The sequence below is a fragment of the Aptenodytes patagonicus genome, chromosome 3 (genome assembly GCF_965638725.1).
Source record: "Aptenodytes patagonicus chromosome 3, bAptPat1.pri.cur, whole genome shotgun sequence".
NCBI classification, from domain to species: Eukaryota; Metazoa; Chordata; class Aves; order Sphenisciformes; family Spheniscidae; genus Aptenodytes; species Aptenodytes patagonicus.
In genome coordinates this window covers 81,669,209-81,689,417 of record NC_134951.1, presented here as the reverse complement: position 1 = coordinate 81,689,417, position 20,209 = coordinate 81,669,209, and the positions used below count along the sequence as shown (strand labels likewise).

General features: G+C 44.3%; 1 protein-coding gene across 2 annotated transcripts in view; it reads left to right on the top strand.

The window, feature by feature from the left end:
- MPC1 (mitochondrial pyruvate carrier 1) overlaps positions 1-19,953 on the top strand; it is a 546,410-nt gene extending 526,457 nt beyond the window's left edge. The window contains exons 1-5 of one of the 2 annotated variants that reach the window (XM_076333983.1): positions 7,151-7,305; positions 9,307-9,310; positions 15,712-15,808; positions 18,059-18,191; positions 18,962-19,953. In XM_076333983.1, the coding sequence (XP_076190098.1) occupies positions 7,235-7,305; positions 9,307-9,310; positions 15,712-15,808; positions 18,059-18,191; positions 18,962-18,980 (324 nt within the window). In that variant the 5' untranslated portion in view covers positions 7,151-7,234 and the 3' untranslated portion in view covers positions 18,981-19,953. Of the gene's footprint in view, positions 1-7,150; positions 7,306-9,306; positions 9,311-15,711; positions 15,809-18,058; positions 18,192-18,961 lie in introns of those variants that run through there. The other variant, XM_076333982.1, reaches the window with a different exon arrangement.
- Positions 19,954-20,209: the final 256 nt, after the last annotated feature.

Genomic DNA, 20,209 nt, shown 5'->3' with positions numbered 1-20,209 from the left:
ACTTGCCCTTAAGAATAGTTGTACTGTAAGCTTAAGTAGGGGAAGATACTGTTTTGGGGTGGGGTTTTTTGTTTGTTTTGGGTTGGTTTTGGTTTTTTCCCACCTCTCGAACAGGGTCTGAAGCTGGCAGTCACCTCAGCAGTAGGGTGCTGCTCCCACCCTTGAGCAGTGGCCTCCAGCTCATCCAGGCTGCGTCCCAGGCACGGAGAACAAGCACCCGTACAGCCCCACTGCGAGTCCAGCTGCCACTCTGCCAGAGTGTTTTACTCTGTTTTCCCTTGTCTATACAACTTTGGACATTATGTGCTTTTCATAGCACAGGACTAGCTGTTTTCTACGCACATACAATATAGACTGCGATAGGGATACAGCTTGCACCGTTCCTACGTATATAGTTTAGAATAACAGGAATAACTGTGCTAATAAAAGCTTCAAGGGTTCAGACCTGCCCAACCGTAATCTAATCATGACAGACAGGTCTTTTTGCATGTAAGGCAGGGAAAAGCAGTGATAATGGCAACAATTGCCTGGAATGCTTGTCTTCTACACTGACAAAATACTTCCTTTTTTCTTTGTTATAGGTAGCACCTCTTGCTTCAGTTCCTGCTGCCCAGCTGTTGCTTGGCTTGCCAACGATGGCTGTTAATCACAGTAGTTGCTAATTTGCCAATATTTATGTCTCAGCAATCCAAATTCTTTTCCAGATCCATTTTGCAAGTATTTTACTCTTCACTTCCTGGCTTTGTCCATTATAATTCCTATATCACGGTGTTCCTTTGGCCATTTATAAAGGAGGGTCTACCTTTTTCTTGTGGTTTTATAAATATTACATCGTTGCCCTATTTGCAGGTCCTCAGCTGGAAATACACACTTTTATTTTGATGCTTGATCCTACTCCAGATTTTACTGAGAGCTGCAGATGATGAAATGCCTCTAGCTCCATAATGTAATAATTGATACTAATTGATCAGGTTTTACATAGAAACTATTAATCTTGCAAATGATGTATGCTGATCTTGTGCGATAAAGTGCCAGCTCCACAGTCAGTATGAGAACTGTTGCCTGCTAGCTGCTATATTTTTGAGCACTGAGAAAAGTATTTCTGCATTTCGGAAAATGTTTTCTAAAATGAGGTATAGCTCCTTCTAGAGTGATTTACTCGTTATGCATTTATTTCAATTTTCTTTAGACTAATACTAAATTCGTATTTCTACTAGGATGTCTCTGCAAACGTGTCAGGGCTGACCATGCATTTTACAGAGATTATTATTTATATGAGGCAGCCTCCCGAGTTAGCATTCTGAAGTCTTCAGTCTACTTAGTTACTGCTGTATGTTCCACACGGAACAGAACTTCTCAAGCATCATGCCAGCACCCAGGGATAATGTATCTGTAATCAAAGATGCACAGATAAATGCAAGTGTCACATCAAGCTGTGCTCTTCCTTGGCAATTCGATATTGCAGGTTGATTAAATGTCATAGTCAATGGTTCTAGTCAATCTTCCCATCTACCTACCAGATGATTTGCGTCCACTTTAATGAACAGGTATTTCATTACAAGGTCTAAGACGACTGTCATAGTGATACATCTTTTCTTCATATTTTTCTGCAACTTTGGAACTACCACAGCAGGGAAAGAATAACTACTTCAGTCCTGAAGTCACAGTTTCTTGAACAGCTTGTTTAATTGTTGTTCCCTTGTCTGTCACGCAACACTCCAAATAATGTTTTCCTGCAATTCCGTCCACAGCTGGGAAAAGGCACCATCATTTTTCCTCACAGATGTTTGTTAACAGTTATATCAGATACATCCCTTAGGACTGACTTCATATCTTATGCCAGAAGTTTAACTACTGCATAGCACTAGTAGATTGTTCTGCAATGTCCATAACACATTTTTCTTCACTGGTTTTATTGCCAGACACGTAGCACATTCCTCTCTCCCTGACAGGGACGTGCCATCATGTATGTGCCTGCAAAGGCATGTCAAGAGGAAGAAAGAGATGCCCTAAAAGGAGAAAAATTGCAGGCCGCTTTACTCAGCAGCTGGATCTGCATCTGTTGAGGTCAAGAAGTGCTGGTTCCTGAGCCGCAGTTCTGGGATGAGGAGAACAGGAAGGGCCATACGTCCCCCGCAGCTGGACACAGAAATGGGGAATGTAGGATATGGAGACTCTCTTCTGGGGGAGAGACAGTATTCTTTTGCTAAACAGACCCATCATCCAACAGCTCCCCTCCTCACAGAGACAAAATCCAAGACACTGCAAAAAATTACTAAGGCTCGCCCAGCCCTGCTACCTTATGTATGTGTCCTTGTGGGCAAAAACGCCAGCGCTAGCACTGAAGATTTGTGGAACAAACGCTGAGGGAGCCAGGGGTGCTCTCCTCCATCCCCCCAGCTGCAGGCAGCAGTTCGGGAGAGCGCAGATGTGTGCTGGCAGCAAGGGATGATGAGCTGCAGAAATGGTATCTACAGAAAGCCCCTTTTATTAGAGTGTCCCATGTAGAGTAACCGCTGGACAACCCTAGAGCCTACCTGCTAAAAACAAGGACGGTAATTCAAGTGCACCAGCTTGCTAACCTAGTGAGGAAGAGCTTAAAGTAAAGACAGCCAATAACAAAAGTCACTGAGTTAAAAAAGCAGTGACCTGGCCAGAGGCTGAGGGAAAACAAGGAGAATAACTGGACAGCCTAACAAACTTCAGCAGCATCTCCTCGCAGAGGTCAGAAGTACAAGGCTAACAAGAAACAAATGAAAGCAATGGGAATTCCAGGAAGAAATTCCAGGAAATGGCACGTAGGGTTTTTGTGAAGGTAATTTAAGGGATAAAAGATTGCAGGGGATCTGTCTGTTTGAAAACCAAACCACCTACAATTATCTGTTCTGACTGGAAGAAACATAGGAGCCATCCTCAGACATACGTGGCTTGGCTTATTCACAAGCACCTAATGACCTAAAAATCAAAAGGGAACATACAGTAAATAGACAAAAGGACATATGAATAGATGAAAATAAAGAAACAGTGTCAGCCTGCAGGTAACAGAATCAGAAAGATTCGGGCATGAAATCAGTTTCAACTATCATGGGACATAAAAGACAACTAAAGAAGTTTGATAAAAGCATTAGAAATTAAAATAAGACAAAGGAAATTGCAATGCAGAAAGAGCCCATAACAGGAAAAGGCGTTAAGTATGATAATAATAATTCAAAATACGTCTAAATTCAGTGTGAAAAATGGATAGAAACATAGTTCAGACCAGGAAAAGAACAGGTGAAATATATTTTAGAAAAAAATGTGTGGCAGTACCCAATGAAACTTGCTCTGAGGTCCACCAGACCCTAGCAGAAGCAGTCTGAGATCATCAGTGATTATCCTCCAGCTCATGGAGAGGACGGGCCAGTCCAGCACTGGAGAAGAGCACATGTCTGAAGAGAAGGGGTTAACAACAACCCAGCAAATTATAAGTCAATTGGCCTAATTCTGATATCCAAAAAAAAATGCTAGAATAATTTATTAAACAATCAGTTAATGTCCACTCGAGGAACAACATGCTTAAAAGCACGCCTAACATGGACTTGTCAAGAGCAACTCATGTCAAATCCCATCCAATTTCTCTATTGAACAGGCTAAGGGGGTAAAACGGAGGCTGTGAATGGGATCAGTTAAGGGGGTCTTTTGATATCCTTATAAGAAACCTAAAAAAAGGTATGCAAATAAAACCACTATAAATACATACAGAACTGCAGCAAAAGCAAACTTCAAATCATTGCTAGCTGCTTTTGTTGTGTAACCGGTAGGGCCTGTCATGTGGAACTGGTTTCTTCTGGGCACATTTCTAGTTAATGGTTTTTCCATTAACTACTTTGAAAACAAAGTGGGATACTCTCAAAACTAGAGAAGGGCACTGCACTGCTGGTAAGGCTTTGACTGAGACATGATGACCCTTGTTGGGGCTACGCCTTAAGAAAGCTGTAAACAAAAATGGAGTAAGCAAAAGGTTAAAAGATTTAAAAGGCGCAGCCTGTGAGAAAAGGCTGAAAGAACTTGTTTACTCCAGGAAGAAAGGCTAAAGAACAACGCCTTCCAGTGCAGACAAAAGATTTTTTTTTTCTCCATACATAGCATTAAGAAAAAAATTGATGACTTTTCAGTAAAGGAGAATAAGGCTACATTTTTAGGTAAAACTGTAGCTGTAATATTAATGACTGCGCCTGGCCATACAGGACATGTGGAATCCCACTACATGAGATTTTGTTTGAACATACAGAACTGATTTCCATAGACCTTCCTTCTGTTGGCACAAGTCAAATCAACTAGAATAAATGATTCTTTGAGACCTCGTTCAGATTCACATTGCTGCTTTTAAATGAGGAGTCTAACTAGTCTCACAGAAATATGTTGGGCTACATTTTGGCTTTTAATAACACAGTACACCATGGAGATGTTGTGGTTTAACCCGGCAGGCAGCTAAACACCACACAGCCGTTTGCTCACCCCCCCGCCCCCAGTGGGATGGGGGAGAGAATCAGGGAAAGAAAGTAAAATTCGTGGGTTGAGATAAAGACAGTTTAATAGGACAGAAAAGGAAGGGGAAATAATAATAATAATAATAATGATAAAAGAATGTACAAAATAAGTGACACACAATGCAACTGCTCACCACCCACCGACTGATGCCCAGCCAGTTCCTGAGCAGTGGTCACCACCCCCCGGCCAACTCCCCCCAGTTTATGCACTGAGCATGACATCACATGGTATGGAATATCCCTGTGGCCAGTTTGGGTCAGCTGTCCTGGCTGTGCCCCCTCCCAGCTTCTTGTGCACCTCCAGCCTTCTCAGTTGGTAGAGCATGGGAAGCTGGAAAGTCCTTGACTAGTGTAAGCATTACCTAGCAACAACTAAAACATCGGTGTGTTATCAACTTCGTTCTCACCCTAAATCCAAACCACAGCACTGTACCAGCTACTAGGAAGAAAATTAACTCTATCCCAGCCGAAACCAGGACAGGGGATTAAAACTCTTTTTCCCACACAGCAAAGCCAGGGGTGGTTGTGGGGTGTCATATCATGTGCTGCGGATATAGAAAAAGGAGAGGATGTGTATACATGTTGCTTTTCCTCAAACCTGCAGCTCTCCAAGCAAGCACTGAGGGGGAGAAGGGTGCAGAGCTCTTACTCTTCCCCCCCCCCCCCCCGAGATCCTGCAGGGAAGAGGAGGGAAGCAGAAGGAAACGAAGCATCCATGACCTCCAGGGCTTCTTGCAGAGCGTAGGCATGCCCCAGGCTGCACTCTCAGCCCAGTTCTAGACTGTAAAAACTGAGGCTGCAAGTCTTTGGAAAGCAGAGGAGATAAACATCCATTTTCACTATCTCTAGTGCACTGAGCAAAGATAAAAGAAGTAATTCACATACAGGTATTTGTTTGTATGGCCCAAATTTTATGGAGATGGTGTTAGCAGGGTTAGAGTTTATCTTCCCTTCTAAATGAGTAACCTCTGCTCAGGTATGAAATAGAAAGTGCTGGTGGGAGACGGGATCCTAGACCATTCCAGGTACAGGGGGGAAGGCTCAACCGTTGCAGTGCTCTGTCATAACCCTGTACTCCCAGCTCCAAAAATGCAAAGTCCATAAATTGGGCTCTTAAAAACCGCAGAGGATTATCTTCTAAAAAAATCACCGAAGCGATTATGGGCCCTCTTACTTCCGTCCTGCTTTATGCGCCATTGCGATACACCAGTTCTGAGTCTTCAGTCATCTCGGCCACCGCGGTGACGGGGAAAACACCGTTTGCTGGAGAGGAAGCAGAGACTCGCCCATTCACCTCCCGAGGGCTCCGGGTAAAGGCAAACGGCAATCCAGGCACGGCAAGCCTGCCGCCGGAGTGACAGGAGCTGGCAAGGGCGCTTCCCCCTCCGCCGGGCCCCCTTCTCGCCCTGCCCTCACGGATGCCACTGCCGGGGTCGGCGCTGCTCGGCACCGCCGCTGAGCGGGCGCTGGCCCTGCACGGGGCGGCCCGACCCAGGCCGGGGACAACGGGCGTCTGAGCGGAGGCACACAGGCACCGCGTGTCAGGGGGCTGCGGCCGCCCACCCCCACACCCCCCTCAGGCACCCGCACACCCCTACACCCCCTTCAGGCACCCGCACACCCCTACACCCCCCTCAGGCACCCGCACACCCCTACACCCCCTTCAGGCACCCGCACACCCCTACACCCCTCCCAGGCACCCGCACACCCCTACACCCCCTTCAGGCACCCGCACACCCCTACACCCCTCCCAGGCACCCGCACACCCCTACACCCCCCTCAGGCACCCGCACACCCCTACACCCCTCCCAGGCACCCGCACACCCCTACACCCCCCTCAGGCACCCGCACACCCCTACACCCCCTTCAGGCACCCGCACACCCCTACACCCCTCCCAGGCACCCGCACACCCCTACACCCCCTTCAGGCACCCGCACACCCCTACACCCCTCCCAGGCACCCGCACACCCCTACACCCCCCTCAGGCACCCGCACACCCCTACACCCCTCCCAGGCACCCGCACACCCCTACACCCCCCTCAGGCACCCGCACACCCCTACACCCCTCCCAGGCACCCGCACACCCCTACACCCCCCTCAGGCACCCGCACACCCCTACACCCCCTTCAGGCACCCGCACACCCCTACACCCCTCCCAGGCACCCGCACACCCCTCACCACCACCCCCCCCGCAGCCCGGCGGCGACCGTTGCGCGCCCAGCCCGACCGGCTCTCCCAACACGCGCCACCGACGGGGGCGGAGCGAGACACCGCGGGGGGCGGGATGCGCAGCTCGGTGGCCAATGGGAAGCCACCAGCCGCCGCCCTGCAGCCAATAGCGGCGCGGAAAGCCGCCGCGCGGCTCTCCCCCGCGGGCTGCAGAGGAATGCCGGCAGCTCCGCCGACGGCGACCCTCCTCGTCGCGCTTTGCGACAGTTTCCCCCGTCCTCCCGCCGCGTTGCTTTACGGCACCCTGCCTTTCCCCCTCCCCACGACCATCTCGCCGGTTTCGGAGCCCGGGAGGAGGGAGGCGGGGCCGCCGCAGCCAATAGGCGTCGAGAGCGCCATGGTGACGGAGGGGGCGGTGGCGTGGGCGCTGCCGTAAAGCGGGCGCCGGGCGGCGGCGCGGAGGACTTGTCACCGGCGCCGGTGGCGGCAGTGCGCGAGGCGGGCGGGCTGGGCGCTCCTGCCGCCGAGGGCCGCCATGGCGGGGGCGCTGGGCCGCAAGGCCGTGGACTATGTGCGCAGCAAGGAGTTCAGGGACTACCTGATGAGGTGAGCGCGGGGCGGGGGTTGTCGCCGGCCGCCGCGGCCGCCTCTGCCTCAGGCGGCCGCTCGCGCCGCGCCGCCCGGGCGGGCGGCAGGGACCGGCGTCCCTTCGCCGAGCGCCCGTCCGTCCCCCGCAACCTCGGGGCGGCCGAGACGGCGGCGGCCGGGCGGCGTCGTTTGACCTTTGCCGGGCTCGCCCTCGCCGGCGGTTGGGCGGGGGGAGGAGGGAGCGAGGAGCGCGGGAGGGAGCGGGCGACGGTCGGGCGAGGGCGAAGCCGAAGCCGGCCCGGAGGTGCCAAGGAGGGGGCGGCCAGGGCGCGGGGCCCGCCGTGCCGTCGCGGCGCCGATGCGCCCCTGTCGTCACCTCGGCTGGCGGAGGCCGTCGGGGCCGTCAGCCGCCCGCCCGCCCCACCCCGGGGAGACCGGGCTTGACCTTGAAGCGAAGCGACGGGGCTTGAAACTGCCGCGGCGGCTGCGCGTCTCTGTGACCTTTTTTCTCCCGGCTGCGAAACCCAGCGGCTCCTTCCAGTGCGGAGCGTTGCCCCGCGGCAGGCAGGCGCTGGCTGGGGGGGCAGAGGTGGCAGCAGGCGCAGGAGGCGGGGGCGGGTAAAGCGGTCAAATGTCTCTTTAGGAAAGAATTGGTAGGACGCTGCCCGCAACAAGGGCAGAAAGAGCTTTGCTCAGTTGTGGGCTGGAAGCAGGCTTGGTAACAGATGCGGTCTTAAGACCGCTTATTTACACATCCTCAGAGATCTAAATAGGTACTTTTTTCAGAGGCTTGTTAAAGCCCCAGTTTCATGTGAATGTGGCTTAAGTCACCTCCCAGACAGCTCAATGCTCTTGTCAAGCTTCAGTCTGTGTGCCGTGGTAAGGGGTACGGCACCTTGAACTGAAATCGCAAGAATGCCTTAAAGATACAATTGCGGCATGCTTGCGTAAATCTGGTTGAACTGCTGTATAGGAACTGTCTCAAGTAGGCAGACTGAAGTTTTCTTGGCTGCCAAGCAGTTTGACAAAATTAAACAAATAAAAACGGGCTCTTCTAATAAAGGTAGTTGAGCAACTTTTTGCTATAGCTGTTGCTTGCTGTTCTACCTACATCTATTGCAACTGATGTTTGATGTTGAGCAAGCATGTAGGAGGACATCTGTTTATCTGAGAAACTTAGTCTTGGTTAAAGTAGCAAGAGATGGTGTAAGCCTGCATGGAAGAGGGATTGTAATATAAAGGCTCAGTAAGCAGAAGGGTTTGTCTGGCATTTGCAAAATCAAGTTCCACAGAAACGGTGGGGCAAAAAGATGAGTAAAATATGAGAAGGAAGAGAGCATCCTTGAAGCAAAATGAAGAAAGGTCAGAGCAGGCTTCTATGTGGATTCCTTTTGAAAGTCTTGAAGATACTGTGTAAGCTTGATAGATGCATTTTAATGTTAACATTTAGTTAACTGTACCAGAATTCGTGTGAAGCATGTAAATGGCCAGTAAAACAGCAGTCTGTTTCTTAATTAGTGTTGTGGTTTAACCTGGCAGGCAGCTAAACACCACACAGCTGTTTGCTCACTCCCCCCTGCCTAGTGGGATGGGGGAGAGAATCAGGGAAAAAAAACTAAAATTTGTGGGTTGAGATAAAGACAGTTCAATAGGACAGAAAAGGAAGGGAAAATAATAATAATGATAAAAGAATATACAAAATAAGCGATGCACAATGCAACTGTTCACCACCTGCTGACCAATGCCCAGCCAGTTCCTGAGCAGTGGTTGCTGCCCCCCGGCCAACTCCCCCCAGTTTATATACTAAACATGATGTCACATGGTATGGAATATCCCTGTGGCCAGTTTGGGTCAGCTGTCCTGGCTGTGCCCCCTCCCAGCTTCTTGTGCACCTCCAGCCTTCTCAGTTGGTAGAGCACGGGAAGCTGGAAAGTCCTTGACTAGTGTAAGCATTACCTAGCAACAACTAAACCATCGGTGTGTTATCAACTTCGTTCTCACCCTAAATCCAAACCACAGCACTGTACCAGCTACTAGGAAGAAAATTAACTCTATCCCAGCCGAAACCAGGACAATTAGAAAAACAAAGAAAAATCTGGAAGAGGTAACAGCTGCTTCCTAACACCACCACAGTTACTTGCTGGAAGTATCTCTTTCCTTACCAAAGACTGAAAAGGTAGCTGAAATAAGCCTTTTAGCTGTATTTCATCCTAATTCTAGCCTTGAAATAAGCTATCTAAAAAGAGCTTTCCATGGGATTCTACTTTTGTGGGATGGATTCTGCCTTGTTAGGTACAAAGATACCTGCTTATTTATGCTTATGTTACTGGGTGTGTCATGAAGGGCTGAAGTCAGTTGCTCCATCCAGTATGGCCTTTCAGCATTGTTTCTTGCTTACTAGGAGATGAGTGCCTAAGTTGTTGGCTTTATGTTGAGTTTAAAATCTAGATTAACAGTCAACAAAAGACTGTAGTCTGCCTTCTCCATAGGAGAAATGGAGTAAGTGTGCTTTAGAGCTGTATCTCTTTACATTCCTTCCTGAAGGCTCTTGCTTCTTCAGACTGCAGGACTCTATCCTGAAGAGGATTCCCTTCTTGCCTTGCTCATAGAGCAAGAGTTTCCTCAGAGCTTTGAGACTATGGTACCTGTTCGAGAAATTGGCATCTAATCACTGCAGTGAAACAAGGTTTTATAAATGTGAAACTTGTTTGTGGGAAACGATGAATTGAGATATTGTTTGTGATACCAGTGTTGCATTTTAAATTGCTTGACCCTAAGTAGACTAACTGAAGTTACCCAAAGCGGTGGAATTGTGTTCCATTATTATGGCTTGGGGCAATCAAAACTTGCAGAAGTTTGGATTCTATTGGAATAAGTAGCTTCAGTTTCAGCTTCATAACTTGAAAACATGAAAGCAAGCGTAACGAATGCATGCTGCTTTTCTCAGGTGGATATATCTGGCATTAGAATTGCATTACATTGTGGGGTAGCTTTTGGATCTTGCACAAAGAAACAAGATAAATTAATTATTAATGACAGTTTTAAAAGTAAATGTTCTGCCAGTTTCACATCTGGTGTCTCAAGTGGTTATTAACAGGGATCTGAATAACTGTAAATCATGTAAGTATGGTTTTACCCTAACTGTGTCTTAGTGTTTTAAAGTAAGCATAGTAAGAATGTAAGTTGTAGGTAGACTTTTCCTGCTTCTTGTAAAATGCAGCAGTAATGTGAATTTAAAACTAGCTGATTAGCATATGAAAGCTTGGTAGCTCTATACATTGTGAACTTGGAAGTTGCATTTTCTTTCTGTAGATCCTAAAAATGTCAGCTGTCACTGAAGTTGTATTATCTAAGCCACTAATAGTAGGCAACTGAGCCCTCTTACTTCCTGTCCTAAAGATTTTAAACGATATCTTCTGAAAAACATCCAGTAAAACAGCTTTCCTCTTTTGAGAGAGAAAAATCTGTAGGCCACTCTAGACAAGCTCTGGCATCTTCTTGTGGTAGAAGCCTAAATTACTTTAGTCACATAACGAATCCCAAGGAGCCCCAAAATCTTCTGGTAATAGAAAAATAAGCATAGAGACTGCCATCTTTTGGGGCACTTCTGAAGTGTCTCTTCCTGATGACTCAGCAGTTAATGCAAATATATTGACTCTGTTACTGTAGATGGATTTGAAATAGATAGATAGTTCGTTCCTTGTAAAGCTTGAGCACTTATGTTGACGTAAGCTGCCTAGGACCTTTCTTTTAATGGAAATGAACTTTAAAAGAGGTAGCATCAGTAGTATAACTAGAACTAGCTGATTTTCAGTTCTCCTTAGTAAATCTTTAAACACAAGGACATGAGAACTTAAAATGTCCTCTACTGGTCTGTGCTAGAAATTGAAGGACAGTGTCTGCTGTCATCTTGTATGCTCTGAGAACTAAACAATCTACCTCTTGCAGAAGAGTAATACTCTTTCCACTTAGGGGATGGCAGTGTGGGGGAAACAAGAAGTGACAGTTCATCTATATTTGCAGAATGGTCTCTGGCCTATTAATGTCTTCATTGCCAGTATGAGGAAAATGCATGCGAAAATTTTGGAAAAAATCTTCCCCTTTTTGGAATGGATTGTAGTAAAAGTACAAGGTATTGATCAGCTGATGGTTCCTCTTGTGATGTCTAGATAGTTACACAGAAGTTGAGTGAGTAAATCCAACAACTGTTGTCCATAGTTCTGGAAACTTTAGTACAAAGTGTTCCCTTTGTCAAGGGGTTGAATGTAGTTCTTGGAAACTACTAATTAGGAATGGTGTCATATCAGAAATAGACTCATGCACTTGCTGCGGTGTCCTTGCTATTAGATACAGTGCATTTGTTGCAGCTGTATTGGCAGCAGAGCTTTGGAGCAGATGCCTGCTTCTGGAAGAGTCTATATGACCTTGATCTGCCCTCTTCTAGGAGTATAATGACTGTTCCAGTCTCACGTGGATGGGAGGACAACCTTGCAAGACCTTAGCCAGAGCTGCCTACTCTGTTAAAACAGCAGCAGTTTGATTCTATTTTAGGCTTTCACTTGCCTGAAAACCACTTCCACTTTAAAAATGAAGGCTGACTTCTGTTGGCACAAAAACATTGTGCCAAGAGACACATTTGAACTTGGTTAGTTAAGGTTTTATGAAAAAATTGAAGTGTGCACTTGTCTTGTGAACTTCAATTAATTATTGCTGCAGTCCAGTTAATAAGAAAACAAAAAACAAGTGGTTACACTAGTCAAGGACACCCTAACAAAGCATCTTGAACCAGCCTGCGGCTTCTAACAAAGACTCACTGAAATGCACATCCAGTGTGATTTCCTAAGTAGACCTGACTGTTCCCTTACCATAGCTATTTGTAAAACAGTGCTCTAAGAAGATGGAAATCAGTGTGAGAGAAGTGACTGTTAGGAAGTGTTCCGTAGCTCGGGGCAGTGGTAGATGAGCAGCAATTGGTCAGCAGTAGGCTTTCTATTAGTAGCTGGTTTCTTATAAGTCATAATTCAGAACTGAGTCCTATCAGTATGTTTGTTAGAAAGAGAATGTTTAAAAGTTCTGAAGCCTTTTCAAAGATATAATAGCAAACAATCATAAAGATATACTGAAGTCTAGCTTTCATGCATAGATCACTAAGTTATTACATAAATAAATTGGTACCTATGTGATCACTTAAATGAACCCCATACACGAGCGGAGTGTAATTGCATGTTAGATCACTGAAAATGTGTTATAGCTCATGTTTGGTACAGCCACAATTGGCCTGAGCTTAGTGACAGTTAAGATCTCTGGGAGCATTTGGTTTGACCTACTTATATGGGTATACAAAGAATTCCAAGTGACTTCTTCAGAACCTCCACAGAGGAACTGTAGCTGTTCAGCTTTGTCATGGGCAAACCTTGACTGCTTTTGGCATTGTTTTTAAACTAGTTGGGGTAGGATCTTGGACGCTTTGAAGTCTACAGGGGATGAATGTCTTCCCCAGACCATAATAGGATTTTATCTTGCTAGGAAGAAGGTACTTGAGCAGCAAACACTTGTCACAGTGACAGCTCTTGAGGGAAACAGGACTTTTAATACTGTTACATTAATCAAGGTTAATGCCACAGCAATTTCCTGACTTCTACCTATGTTCTGTTTGTGGTACACTTCTTTATGTCGATTATGAAAGAAACTAACAGGTTTTTTCTTTTTTCTTCCATGTGCTTTTTGAATGGAAAACAATGATGGCCCACTCAAACAGTACGGTAAGAGAAGGGAGGGGACTTCTGATTTCACTTTCTCCCTAACTTCAGTAACTTGCAGTCTTTTTGCCTCAGCACTGTTAGGACCTTGCCTGCATCTGAAAAGCATACTGGAAACCTCCAGGAGTGATGCACTAGTAATATTTATTCACAAGTCTGAGGTTAAGGTGACCAAACTAGCTCCTTCAGAATGTCTCCTAAAGTAATCGCTACAAAATTAAAGGGGCTTCATTGTTTTGTTCCCCCCACACACACACTCTTTGCTAAGGAGATCAGATCAATCTGGAGCCATTCTTCTGCACAGCAACAATATTGGTAGATAAATGAACTACCTGGCTTATTTTTAACTAGCTTTACTTCAGGCAATAAATGGTACCATATAACTCTCACTACAGACTTTTCTTTCCTTCAGCCTTTGTTTACTCCTGAAACTGGGAGTGGGTATTTTATGCCTGTTATACTGTGAATCATAATGTTATGGAAGACTTGCTCTTCTACGTAGACCAAAGACAAACTGTATAGGTGTAGTTTAATTCTTGTGTGCAGAAACTTGAAAGGGCGGCCTGCCTGGAAGCATTTAGAACTGGATAACCATCTCAAGTGGGGAAGTTCCAAATCTACCTCCCTGGTCAGCAGAAGAAAGTTACTGCTGCAGCACTTCTGGGATGTGAACTGATGATTCTTCAGCTTGTGCAGCCTGAGCTTGAAGTGGTCCATAGTCTATAGTGTATTATTTATGTTCTAATGGCAGCTGAATTAAGAAAAAAGGCCAAGTTGACTTGATTTACCTTCCAAAACAGAAATCACCACTAAGACTCTCAAAGCTGTAATTGTTTCATAGATTCAAAAAATCAACAAGTTTAGAGCCTTAAAGGCTTATTTTTCTGAAACTAAATTGTTTAAATGAGACTCCTGAACTGACTGTAAAAACCTCACCAAGTACATGTACTGCCTCACCAGTTACCTTTTGCAGTCTGCTTTAGTGTGGTCATGCTAACACAAGTTGTCTTGCTGTTTTACTGTGCACATAATCATGGTTATGTGACTAGATGTTTGTTTCTGGTCCTCTTACTGTCCTTTAGAACTATTTAAATAGCTACATTGAAGCCTCTAAAACAACATCCTGTGCGCTGCTGACTTCAGTTTCTGTTAATGTTCTTGTTCTGTTGCAACATATCTTGTGTGTAAGTGGTATTATAGGTACATTTCTTTACACTAGCTAACCATAGCTGTACAGTGGAAATACCATGTAGCCATGCAACTCTTCTCAGTTACGCCTTGTTATCTCTGATGTGCTTGAGAGGCTTTAACCATTACCGATGTCAATTTTCCTATCAGTAGGAATATAGTAAACAACTGCATTTATTGCACTCTTCAAAATACTCTTATTATAAATCTGAGTTTGGACCAATGCACATTCTGTAGACACTTGTGGAAATACTACATTGTATTGTATATTACACTATGGTTAAACTATCAAAACAGTGTGTACAACTTAAACTCACTTTTTTCTATACTTTTTTTTAGTTGTTTCTTGTATTGCAATGCAAATCTGCAGGAAGCAGGTGTGGCTTTTAATCTTATTGTAGTGTTACAAGCTAGTATCCAGACTGGCAAGAGTATCTTGGAACTAAAATTGCAAGAAACTTAAATACCCCCTGACAATTCCAAATCATTGTAATATCTGCAGTGTTACAGTTAGGGGAAGTGTCAAAAGAATGGGTATAGCTGGTATCTGCAAAGCTTTTTCTTGCAAGGTGCATCTCTTGCCATATCTAGCCAAGTTACTTTTGAGCATCCTTAGTTTCCCATTAGGAGAAGCTGATGCAAGTACCACATGTATCTTCTGTGGAAAGAATTCTACTGAAGCCTTGTTACTTATAACAGTAGTGGAAATTTGATTTATGATGCTGTTTTTCTCAGTTTGGAATCTTTTAGACAATACGCATCAAACTGAGCCCTTGTCAGTTTTTTTCTGACTTGATTCTTTCCACTTGTCTCTTTTTTCTCTCTGTGTACACACCTGTAGCCAACTGCTCTACTCTTCTATCTGTCTAATCACTGAGCTTTAGGTAGTCACTAAGTTATTTCAGCAATTGCAGATGAAGCTCTAGGTAACAGTTTGGTTTGGCTGCATGGGTCTGCTCTTTTAAAGAGATGGTGCTAGCACTTGGAAGAAGATGCTTGCTGAGCATTTCTTCATTCTCAGCATAACATGAGAACAGTTCCAGTTCTTCACTTCAGCAAGTCCTTGTGTTTTCATTACATTTTTGAGGTGCTTTATTTGAAAGAGATGAATGCTAATTTTCTGCACAGAAGTGAGCTGTAAATCTGAGGTTATTATATGAGGTTATTGTACCAATCAGACTGCTTAATGATGGCTGAGGTATAATTACACAAACTGCATTTCAATGGCCTTACAGTAGTTTGTCTCCAGTCTGCAAGAAGATTCAGAGAGAGTTCCTCTTCCTTCCCTCCTGAAGACTAGATCCTGCTAAAAGAAGGGTTTAGTTTTTCTCCTTTACATCAAAAGTAGTCCCTGTCCTAACTTGGAATTTTACCCTTAACCCTGTCCTCTGAAGCTTTGTGTGGCTAAGGAAAACTATAAGAATACTGCAGGAGGCCTGTGTTTCTGTAACTTTATTTTCCTTTTCCCTCTTTACAGCACTTTTGGGGGCCAGTTGCCAACTGGGGACTTCCTGTTGCTGCTATTAATGATATGAAGAAATCTCCAGAAATCATTAGTGGCCGAATGACATTTGGTAAGACCTGAGACAAACTTCTTGTCAGTAAACTGACTACAGAACACAGATTCTGTCCTTCAAGCAGTGATACACTATTAGTTGCTTGCAAACTTGTGATCAAAGCAGATACAGATATCAAATATCTTGTTGTATAACTTAAGAGGCCACTTAAAAATTGAGGTACTGAAAAGTTGCAGAGCTCTCTTTCAGAGGGCTTTCCCATAATTTGGGGGGAGGGAGCCGGGTCTTGAGTCTTAGCAGTTTTGATCACCAGACTCACTCCTAAAGTATAATTTTTCTGGTATCTCATACTACTGCATGCACTGGTTCAGAATGCATCTCTTTACACAGTTTTATTCTTTGTATCAAGAACAATGATGCCTTGTGGTTTGTGTGAGACTTAAATATTAACACTGACAAAGTGCAGAAATTGTAATGCTTGGTCTGCAGGGTGCAAAAAGCAGCTGAGGGAGGTTAACTCCTTGCAAAGCAGTTGCCTGTGAGAGGCTAGCATGACACTTCATGGAATAGTGAGAATTTCTTTTTAAATGTATAAGCAATATTTCTTTCCACCTTTTTTGGAACATGAATAGCTTTTGCCTAGATGTCTGTCTCTGTATTGTTCAAGTACTTCTCTAGGATCATAAATCTGATAGCTTTAATTTATTAGCTTAATTTTGGCATTATGTCTCTTCCTTAACTCAGTTAATAACTTAATTCTGAGTAATAATTCTCTCCCTGAAGCAAAATACCTTTCGGTTAAGGAAGTTTATAGCCTCATGCTCACTAGGTTCTGCTTAGAGTAAGTCAGTCTCTTATCAGCTTCCTAGAGGTGGAAGACCAGTTTGAATAGTCTCTACTATAGTGAAACTGTTTTGCAAATAGTGCTTTGGTGGCAGCTACCCAGCTCAGCAAAGTTAAGACGCTTTTTTAATTTTTGTAAGTATATATGTCATGGTGTGTGTACAAATATTTTTCCCACCTTCTAGGTTCTGTACCTAAAAAATGGCTGTGTTCTCGAACAATTCATTTCCTGATACTTTTTTTCTTTAAGCCTGTCAGAAAACTAAACAAAACTTTACAACCCAAGAAGTCACTAGTTTTGTGATTTCCTGTATTTACATGCACTTATGGCAGGAGAGTAGATTAAAATTGTTTCTTGTCTTCCTGGTGTCGTGGTTTAACCCTAGCCGGCTACTAAGCACCACACAGCCTCTCGATCACTCCCCCCACAATGGGATGGGGGAGAGAATCAGAAGGGTGAAACTGAGAAAACTCATGGGTTGAGATAAAGGCAGTTTAATAGGAAAAGCAAAAGCTGCGCACGCAAGCAAAGCAAAACAAGGAATTCATTCACTGCTTCCCATCAGCAGGCAGGTGTTCAGCCATCTCCGGGACAGCAGGGCTCCATCACACATAACAGTCACTTGGGAAGACAAACACCATTACTCTGAATGTCCCCCCTTCCTCCTTCTTCCCTCAGCTTTATATGCTGAGCATGATGTCATATGGTGTGGAGTATCCCTTTGGTCAGCTGTCCCAGCTGTGTCCCCTCCCAACTTCTTGTGCACCCCCAGCCTACTCGCTGGTGGGGTGGGGTGAGAAGCAGAAAAGGCCTTGGCTCTGTGTAAGCACTGCTCAGCAGTAACAAAAACATCTCTGTATTATCAACACTGTTTCCAGCACAAATCCAAAAGGTAGCCCCATACCAGCTACTGTGAAGAAAATTAACTCTACCTCAGCCAAAACCAGCACACCTGGAAAGCAGGTAACAAAGCTTTATGCTTCTGAACGTTCATGGTTTCCAGGGAATGGAAACCTCCTTCTCTTAAAGTCCATTTTAGAATGTTTCAGTAAGAACTGTTTTTAAATAATTAATATTTTTTAAAAATACTGTCCTAGAAATTGTCAGAACAATTGTATAGGACAGGCCATGTCTCATTGGGATTAATTCTTATTCTCTAGCTGAGATAGTTTAGGCAATAAATTAAAAAGGCTTCAGTTGCATCACAGGAAAACATATGAGGAAAATGAGTTTTTGTGGAAAGCTGCAGCTCTGTAGATTTTTCTTGTGTAGCAAAAACTAGCACTGTTCCATGTTTTCCTGCATTGGATCCTCAAAGCGGACAAATTTGTAGGATTATCGGAAAACTCAAAAGCAGTGAGAAGCGTTTTACTTGACATTGCATTCCACTAGTATGAAAATTAAGCCTCAACAAAATGCAGATATTAAAATAATCTACTAACAATATCTATCATGTTTTGCAGCACTGTGTTGTTACTCCTTGACTTTCATGAGATTTGCCTACAAAGTGCAGCCAAGGAACTGGCTTCTTTTTGCATGCCACTTGACTAATGAAGTTGCACAACTTATTCAAGGAGGACGATTGATCAAATACAGGCAAGTCACACTTTAAAAAGGGGAAGTCATAAACTGATGGTTCTTGGAACACTCTGTTAGTGGCTTTTAGCTGCGGTGCAAACACCTGGATGGTTTCTGAACTTGTTTAACTTCGTTACCTTTTGCAAACCTATTAACAAGTTTGTTGTTGGTAGGCTGAACTAGACTTGTTGCCTTGTACCCCCTTTGAAGCTTCTGAGGGGTGCACACAGAAAAGGCTGAAAACCCTTATGGTCATGGATGTAGACAGGGCTTTCAGCAGCTGCTGGCTATTTTGGGCTTTGTCTCATGTATTATGTTGATTAGTCTACCTGTGTCCATCTCAGTAACTAATTCCTGAGATGGAAACACCCATAAAACTGTGAAGGGCTTGTATGTCTGAAAGAGAAATCAAGCAAAACCTCTCCAAGCTGACTGTTCTATATATGGGGTAGATCCAACTGCGCGTGACCAGGGAACAGACTACAAGCAGTCTCGTACCCTCAGTATGTAGCAAGTAGTGTAGACACTGCCCTAAGCAATCCTGATGAGTCAGGATTATGCCTTTTCTCTCTTCTGCTCCAAGAAATCCATGTGGAACAATGAGAGGATGAAGCCTCCTGAACTATAAATTAAAAAATGAGACTGAACAACACTGCAAGTGGACCTGCCTTTGCATAAATAACTGGCCAGGTGTCCTTCATTCCTAAGGTTCTGCTGCAAGTCCAGATTTTTTTACAGCAATTGCAGTTCAATATTCACTCTTACAAAAGCTCTTCTTCTCTTGGCAGGATGGAGAAAAAGAACTAAATATCTAACTTGAAATAAGCCAGGGAATGTGTTCATCCCGAATTACAACCAAGGAAGACTTGCCATCTACAGTTGCTGTGACAATTACAATGGGGATAAAACAGAAACACCTCTTATGAATATGACCCCACCAAGAATCCTTCTACTAATTTTTTTTTATCTTGCCTTTTAAAAAGTACTATTCAGCAATGAAAACCATTGCATTTAAAGTCTTGCTGCCTTACAGGTCCTTAATTAACTACCCTTTTAGTAAAGAGTTAGTCATCCAAATAACAAGCAATATTTGAAAACCAACTTTTTTTTATCTAACAGTCTACAAAAGTGGCCCGTGATGGTTTGACAACTTGTTTTCAAATCAACGTGAACAGAGGTCAGTAAACAGAACTGTAGGTGGTATCATTGTTCTATACATTAACATATTCTTAAAAGCCATTTAACTTGGGTGCATTCATTCCTATTCGGTCTCTTTTTTGAACTTAAGCAGCAGCTTGGTAATCTACAAGAACAAATGTGTAGATAGGCAGTCTGGAAGTGACCAGCTTTCCCTCTCCCCTTACTGCATGCCTTGTCTCAGCAAAGAGACTTTATTAACATACATTTTTAAGTCGCACATTATTTAAAGAAGACTCAGAAAAGCATAGCACTGAATGAAGGAAAGCAATGAAGTCTGATACTGTTCTTTAAGAAGTTCTAAATGGATTTTTTTCCTACTGTTTAAGTTGTTCTAGATGTATGTAGTCCTTAAACAGGCAAAAACTTAACTTGTTTGGAGCCTAAGATCTGAAGGACACAAGGTGCCTTTCAGTAGTTTTTTTGACTTCATTGAGTTTTCCTGCATGACCTGCCTGAAAAGTTACATTGATGTAAAGATACAGATGACAAAGAATGTATGTGATAAATTTTATTTCAGTGCAGTGTTTTTGAACAATAAACATGTTCCAAATGGCAATAAATCCCTTCAACATTTTGAAAAGTTTTGTTTATCATAATGTGATACCAGATCCTGAAGTGAAACTTTAGTATGGAGTGTCACTTTATTACTGTAACAGCATGAAGCAAAAACAGGCTGGAAAAGTAAATGGTGTTATCCTTTGTATGTACTGAGTTAAGGCAAGTGTCCTCTGGATCCTAATACCTACCACTTTTTCCTTCCCAAGGAAAAGGGGGTGTGGGTACTTGACTGAGTATTCCTGCCATGATAGGCAGGGTTGAATTCAGGGCTCTTGCTA